Source organism: Lynx canadensis, chromosome B1 (genome assembly GCF_007474595.2).
Source record: "Lynx canadensis isolate LIC74 chromosome B1, mLynCan4.pri.v2, whole genome shotgun sequence".
In the NCBI taxonomy this organism is placed as follows: Eukaryota; Metazoa; Chordata; class Mammalia; order Carnivora; family Felidae; genus Lynx; species Lynx canadensis.
Window position 1 is genome coordinate 106,932,238 of NC_044306.2, and position 7,952 is coordinate 106,940,189.

The 7,952-nt window shown below is 36.6% G+C and overlaps 1 protein-coding gene across 1 annotated transcript; it reads left to right on the forward strand.

Annotated features, from left to right (window-relative positions):
- Positions 1 to 356: 356 nt before the first annotated feature.
- On the forward strand, positions 357 to 2,902 carry TRAM1L1 (translocation associated membrane protein 1 like 1). Its single transcript, XM_032592911.1, has one exon. The coding sequence runs from the start codon at positions 490 to 492 to the stop codon at positions 1,600 to 1,602; it is 1,113 nt and encodes a 370-aa protein (XP_032448802.1). The 5' UTR covers positions 357 to 489; the 3' UTR covers positions 1,603 to 2,902.
- The last annotated feature ends 5,050 nt before the right edge of the window (positions 2,903 to 7,952 follow it).

Below are 7,952 nucleotides of genomic sequence, written 5' to 3' on the forward strand. Positions count from 1 at the left end.
ATATAAGCGAAGTGCTTAGAACAGCACCTGGTAAATGCTAAGCACTAGGAGAGTTTGCTTCTATCATTATTACTATTATGCTGTTTTCATAATCATCCTGATGAAGAACAACCAGAGTGCTGCCCTGCTTTGTCATGACTACTAAGGAAGATGCCATTGGAAAATAATTCAGGAGCCTCTCGACGGCGGCAGTGGCTATCAAGAGGCGACGATCAACGTGCGAGATCAACGCTCGCAACCCCGGGCCTGACGCCGGGCAGGGGCGCGGCGCTCGATTTCCTTTCCTGCCTCCGCCGTCCCCCTGGTGCGCATGCTCAGTCCTGCTCGGCCCTTGCCTTTGATTTATTTCTTTCTGGGCGGCCGCGGCGACCCGGGACCGGCTCAGGGATGGGAAGTGAAGCCCCCGGAGCTGCGGCAGCGGCGGCGCTGTGAGGAGCAGCCAGGGGGAGGCAGCTGCGGCTCGTCGGTGAGTATCTGGGAGGCGCTACCATGGCGTTTCGTAAGAAGAGCACCAAGAACCCCCCAGTCCTGAGCCACGAATTCATCCTGCAGAATCATGCGGACCTCGTCGCCTGTGTGGGGATGTTCTTCGTGCTGGGGCTTATGTTCGAGGGAACAGCAGAAGCGTCTATCGTTTTTATTACTCTTCAGCACAGCGTTACCTTCCCTGCAGCAGAAGACCGAGCCACAGAATCAAAGTTCCTTTACTATTACGGCATCAAAGACCTGGCCACGGTTTTCTTTTACATGCTAGTGGCAATCATCATTCACGCCACAATTCAGGAGTATGTGTTGGATAAAATTAACAGGCGAATGCAGTTCCCCAAACCGAAACAAAGCAAATTTAATGAATCTGGTCAGTTCAGTGTATTCTACCTTGTCTCTTGTATTTGGGGCACATTCATTCTAATTTCTGAAAACTGTCTGGCAGACCCAACTCTCTTATGGAGGGCTCATCCCCATAATATGATGACATTTCAGATGAAGTTTTTCTACATATCACAGTTGGCTTACTGGTTTCATGCCTTCCCCGAACTCTATTTCCAGAGAACCAAAAAGCAAGATATCCCTCGTCAACTTGTCTACATTGGCCTTCACCTCTTTCACATCGCTGGAGCTTACCTCTTGTACTTGAACCATCTAGGACTCGTTCTCTTGATGATGCATTATTTCGTGGAATTACTTTCCCACATTTGTGACCTGTTTTATTTTAGCGATGAAAAGTATCAGAAAGAGGTTTCTCTATGGGCAATTGTGTTTATTTTGGGTCGACTTGTGACTTTAATTGTTTCTGTACTGACTGTTGGCTTTCACCTGGCCGGAGGGCAGAATCGGAATCCGGATGGCATTACTGGGAACGTAAATGTGTTGGCAGCTAAAATTGCTGTTCTGTCCTCCAGTTGCACTATCCAGGCATATATAACATGGAATTTATTTAATGTTCAACTTCAGAGGTGGATGGAGGAAGATGCTACTCTTCAGGCCCCAAGTGTGAAGAAGAAACGGACCAAAGGGAGGTCTTCTAGAAAAGGGACAGAAAATGGTGTGGCAGCTTCACACAGAGTAGACTCTCCCCATAAAAAGAAAGAGAAATCTTCATAATGAATTGCAAGCTAATCGATTATGGTCCCCAAAGAAGTCTGCTCTTTACTACAAGATACCTTTCTGTGCTAGAGATTTTTCTCTTCTTGAAAATAGTTTGTGCTGTCTTTGGTTTCTGATATTGTACTGTGTAATGTATTTTTTTTTAAAAGGTATTTGAGGAGAGGATGATCATCATGAGTGGAAAAAATTTTGATATAGATTAAGCGACTCATCATCAAATGGTTCAGGGATCACCACCATAATTTGTTTAGTTCCCTTTGAACATTTTCCTAATGATGTGTAGCTATAACTACAAAATTCCGCATATCAGCGGCACGATTTCTGGCTCCTGCTAATAGCAATGTCGTATTTTTTAAAGTTCTCTTTTAGGATAAAGTGGAAATATTATGAAGGTGGAATTCAACTTTGTTATATTTTCAGTATCCTCTAACTCTTACAATTTTTTTTATTTCTATTTTTGTTTTTATTTTTATTTTTTTAGAACTTACAACTGGAGAAAAAATTTGTAAAGCCACCAAAATAATGATGCGTTTTATAGGTAGTGGTTGTTAGTGTTACATCGCCCTTAAAAATAAAAAAAAAAAAATACTAATGGGGAATGTGTGAAGATTTATTACCATATATTAAATCAAAATATCTTGAATTAATATAAAAGTATTACTGAAGAGGTAAAAACATTCTTGTCCATTGTAAACACTTGTAAACTAGAAATGAAAAAAAATTAAATATTTACTGTAAAAGGAAATCAGACTTAGCTTTTTTTTGCTATGTTTATTAAAAATTATTCCTAATGAGGCTTGTTATAAGTTTGGTATCCACAGCATCTTGGAAAAATATTGTTTAACCTGTAAATCATTTTGAAAACCAATGCTTACTTGATTTATATCTATAAAAAGAGTGGATAATTCCGTGTGGAAAACACAACACATTAAGTAACTTACAAATTAGGGGGATATATAGTCTTATGAAAGGCTTTTCAAAAATAATGTTATAACGATAGTGCTGTTTCCATCTTTAATTGGGAAATGTTCATCTGTATGAGCCTTATTTTGGATATGTGTGTATACTAAAGTGTATGTGTATATGTAGACATATAGGTAGTATCTTTACCAAAGCCAATAGAAAGAATGGGCTGTAGTGGGTATTTATTTTATTTATTGCCTTGTCTTAACCTTCATTTTAACCACCATAATGTGAGTGTTTATACTTTTCTTAGGAGACAATGTTTAAAAACTATGCTAGAATAGGGCCATATATATATATTTTAATGTTTTAATGTTTGTTTATTTTTGAGAGAGAGAGAGAGAGAGAGAGAGAGAGAGAGTGGGGGAGGGAGGGCAGAGAGAGGGAGACCCAGAATCTGTGGCAGGCTCCAAGCTTTGAGCTGTCAGTACAGAGCCTGATGCGGGGCTCTGAGATCGTGACCTGAGCCCAAGTGGGACACTCAACCCACTGAGCCACCCAGAAGCCCCAAGACTGTATATTTTCTGTTTCTCTCTGTTTTCCCCCACAATGTCTCTCATCTCTCTGCTTTTGATAGCCTTCTGTTGTGGGTAATTCAGCTTTAACAATTATGGGGGTCCTTGAAAATTAAACTTACTATACTTGTATTACAGAGGAAAGACAGGGGAGCCACTCTTGGCCAATCTTTCTTTTATGTTTGGTTTGAGAAGTGCATAACAAAGCAATATTGTTTCTTTTTAGGCTATAGAATCCATTGTCCTACTTTTCCCCCTCAATTGCCTAATGCTCTCTTGTTAGTAGCACATGCCTTGAGACCCAAATTACAATAACTCCACTTTAACCAACCATTGTGCAATTGTAAAACAAAGATCTTCGACTTCTGTCTAGAGTGGTCTTTCTCGCTTCCCTTACTTGGAAAGAATTCTAGCCTGTTATTGAAACCCCACTCCTGGTAACAAATTTCTTATCCATTATATACTCATCTGAAAATAAGTGCAGGACTGACTTAAACTGGTAAATGATTACAAGAAAATCGTTATCTTATGTGACTAACAATGCCAAGAGTTAAACTGGGTTTGACGTTAAATATGATTAAGGCCCAGATGAATTTCCCTGGGATTCTCTTGACTTTATCCCTCTCAGATTAACTTTCTGCTTGGTAGCAAATGACTACAGCTATTCTAGACTTCATATCTGCACACTACATGGTAGAGAGTAAGAGAGAAAACCAGATTTCTGGAATTCAGAATACTGAGAGTTACCTTTAGTGAACGCATTTAGATAAAGGGGTATACTGGATTGATTGGTCAAGTGAGGTTATATGCTTCACCTGTGGAAAAAGGCACAGCAAATTTCTTGTAAAATATGGGTTCACGAAAGGCAGCAAGGTTACTGAAAGAGAAAAGGGGAAAGATGTCATGTACATCTCAACTATTCACAAAAATTAAATAAGAGTTGCCAGAATATAAATGTATGCCAAATATATGATGAAAGCAATGTTACAAATGACATTCTGCAATACAAATTGTTAAGTCCCTCATTAATAGTACACTCCAAAAAAACCATGCTATAATATATCTCATTGTGACAATTTGGTTCTGTCAAAATGGACCACGTGGAAACAAAATTTCCATTATGATTATGCCAGATATTATTAAAGCAGGCATTTATTAACCCTATGAAAACTCAACTAATCACCAAAAGTTGCAAAAATCATAAAAGTATGTGTGATATTTGAATTTAGAGATTCTGTTCTGATTCATTGGCCTCAGTGATTAACAAACTTTATTCCTTAAATAAGTTTACAAGAATAGATTTACTAGGATGGATTTAAAGTGAATTTTCTTTACAAAAAAATATTCTAGCATTTAGCTAAAATTGTATCCCATTTTTCTTAAACAGTGTAAATGTGTTCTCGACATACATATTTGTAAAAGACAAGCAAGTTTTAGGTCCTATTATTTTCCTGGGGTCAGTATAATTCTCCATTTCTTTTCAATAAAAATAAACGATAACCTTGTTTTCCTCATTTACTCTCATAAGTATTTGTTCACCTGTAGAGGAAATGTATAGCCAGTAGTGTATTAACCTGGAATAGATTCAAGAAGATTATTTACAACATTATTTTAAAGCTTTCTTGAAGACAGAATATATTCTGATATTATTTTAATTTGAAAAAACAAGGGAAAATTTTTAAATTCTCAATTAGACTAAATGAGAATCGTTTATATAAAGTAATAAAAGACTACTGATGATTTATACTAGAAATGACATTGGAGCAGTTCCTACGAGGAAGTGCTTTCAGAGAAAGGATGGTTGAGAATGTGGCATATGGAGCAGGCTAGGATTTGGGTACTCGTATTATGGCAGAGGATGCCAGTTGGGCTCTCTGTTGGGAGCCCAAATCATTGTAATCTGGAGATAGAAGGGTGGCTTGGAGGGCAGGAGAGGGTAAACATTATGAGTGGGTATATGGAGGTAATTGAGATTTAATATCAGATCAGATTTCCAGAGAATTCACAAATACTCCCATCGCTGAATTTCTCTGGAAATAGAAGAGTTTTGGTTTTTGTTTTTTTCACTGCTATCTTTCAAACAAACCCATATCCTAGAGGAACTATCCACACTGAATAAAATAGTAGTACCTACAAATTCCTATCAACTATGTAGAAAATTATTCTAAATCCATCATACAAAAAAAAATCACACAATCCCAAATATTAGAATTTTCCTCATGATTCCACAGTCATGTGACTGTCTAAATTTTAACATCTAAATCCATATAAACAAACCTTTTTAAATCCCTGCACCACCGCTGGAAGTTTTAAGTATTCAATAAATGTGAAATAAGTCAAATGTTGGGATATTGCCCAACGTGATTCACCTGCTTCTCGCTCAATCCTGGCAGGTGCCATCACCGTGTTTGGGGCTATGGCATTGGGTCATGAATCTATTTTTTGTTTGTTTGTTTGTTTTACAATTTGAAAAATACGTCGATGTACAAACTGACCAATAGAGGATATTTACCTAATTTAAGAAATGAAAGTGGAATGTGACATGTGGTTAAAGTTTTGCTTGATTTAAAAATGAACAGTTAAATTAACATCACAGTAACAATATACTAGCATTGCTGTTAAGAGATGTGGCTACTCAATAATTCAGGCAAAATATCTATTTTATTTATTTACTTTTTTTTTCTTTAAGTAAGCTCCATGCCCAATATGGGGTTTGAACTCACAACCAGGGAGTAAGAGTTGCATGCTCTACCTGCTAAGCCAGCGAGGCACCCCAGATAAAAATCTGTTTTAAATAAAGGTGAAGTGAATATCCCAAATTAAAGGTAAAAATTCCTCAGTTTCAACACCACCAGCACAATTTAACAAATCAAGTCATGTCAGTGCCTAGAATCTCATGATGTGAGAAAACATGAGAAAGCAGAACATTCCTAGTGCCCAGTAGAGATTTCACCTAAGCCATCACAGACTTGCATACCACCATAGAGTTCATATTCCCACCTCTTGCTGGCCTTATTGTTTCATTAATATAAGAAAGCTGTCCCTTAAATGAACCAATAAATACAAAGTTGCCAACAAAAATATTAAAATATACTTTGTAAATTTTAATACTTTTTAAAAAGATGTTTCCAGTTGTATTGATATAAATTCAGCCAAAGAAAGGTAATAATATGATTATAAATAATGGTCAACAAAAGAAATCAGAGTTGTCCTTGCTGTGGTCCTTAGAGCTGTGTGAGCTTTGGAAAACGCCTAAGTATTCTAAGTCCTGGATGGCATGTCACTAAAATGACAAAGATGTTTATCTCAAAAAGCTGCTATGAAGATTAAAAATATATGTCTATACACTGTCATAAACTGTGTGTGCATAGACTGATTCATATAACCTATATATATAAACACTTAATGGTCTCATTTAACATATACATATGTGCATTTATGCCTACATATATAGCACGTATGCACACACATAAGTAGATATTTCCCCCCATACATTTTCTTGTTTATTTTTTAATAGACTTTACTTTTTAGAGAAGTTTTAGTTTCATAGCAAAATTGAGCAGATAATACAGAGTCCCATATAACTATTAATTCCCTCCCCCACACAACTTTCCCCATTATTAACATATCCCCTGAATTAGTATCATACATAATAGTTGCGTTGTCTAAAAGTCCTCTGTGCTCAATCCATTCATCCTCTCCCCTATTCATTTTTAAACACTATATAAATGTACGGCATTGAGTTTTCCCCTGTCTTAGCAGGAGGAAATGGGAAAGTATGGTGATAGTTCAAGTATAGCAATAGCTCCCTCTGTATCTAGTTGATATTTTATAAGGAATCTTTTCCTGAATGTATGATTTATTGTTGACTCAATAATGCACATTACAAATACACATATTGCTATATTTAAAACAAGTAGAATTGTCTTCTGAGTAAATGCACTTATTTTCAAGAGTTACTAAATTCATAGTAACTATTAACTATTTTTCCTACATAAATGACAAAATACAAATTATATCATGTAACTTTTGAGATATATATATATATATATATACTTTTGAGAGAGAGAGAGTGTGTGTATGTATGTATGTGCATGAATGGGAGAGGGGCTGAGGGAGTGGGAGAGAGAGCATCCCAAGCAGGCACTGGGCAGTCAGTACAGAGCCCCACACAGGGCTCCATCTCACTACTATAAGATCATGACCTCAGCCAAAATCAAGTGTTGGATGCTTAACTGACTGAGCCACCCAGGTGCCCAAGATATACAATAATTCTGAAGATAGATCTTTATACTTATTTGAAAACATTGGTCTAGGTAAATTATAGTACCAATAAAAACTCAGTTCTTATGTATTCAAAATTACATTTCAGACTGAGTATATTATCTAAGCATTTACATAAGAAAATTCACGAGAGCATCAACAACCATTTCAGTAGTTATGAGTACTAAACAAGCTCCTTGGTACCAAGTAGTATACATTTTTCATCATTGCATTTTCATTAACTGTCTCTAAGTATCTCTTAGACAGTAGTTCTCAGAATTTGGTGAAGTCAATTGAAATAAACTTTTATCTCATAATTAAAACAAATAAGCACACCAAACTTAATATAACATTCCTTTGCTGTCTTTTCTAATATTGACTTCCTTTCCCTTTTACACCCTTTTGCAGTTTTAAGTATTACTTATTGATTTATTGCCTGTCTCCTATGCCAGTTTGAGATCTGGGGTCATGAGTCTTTAAATCACTAGGGTAAAGTTAGCATCTACTACACTGGATGCACACAATGAAAATGTGTAGTCTGACAGTGTACCTGATTTGTGGCAGAGTATACATTATTTATTGGCCTACACATAGCTTACAAAAACA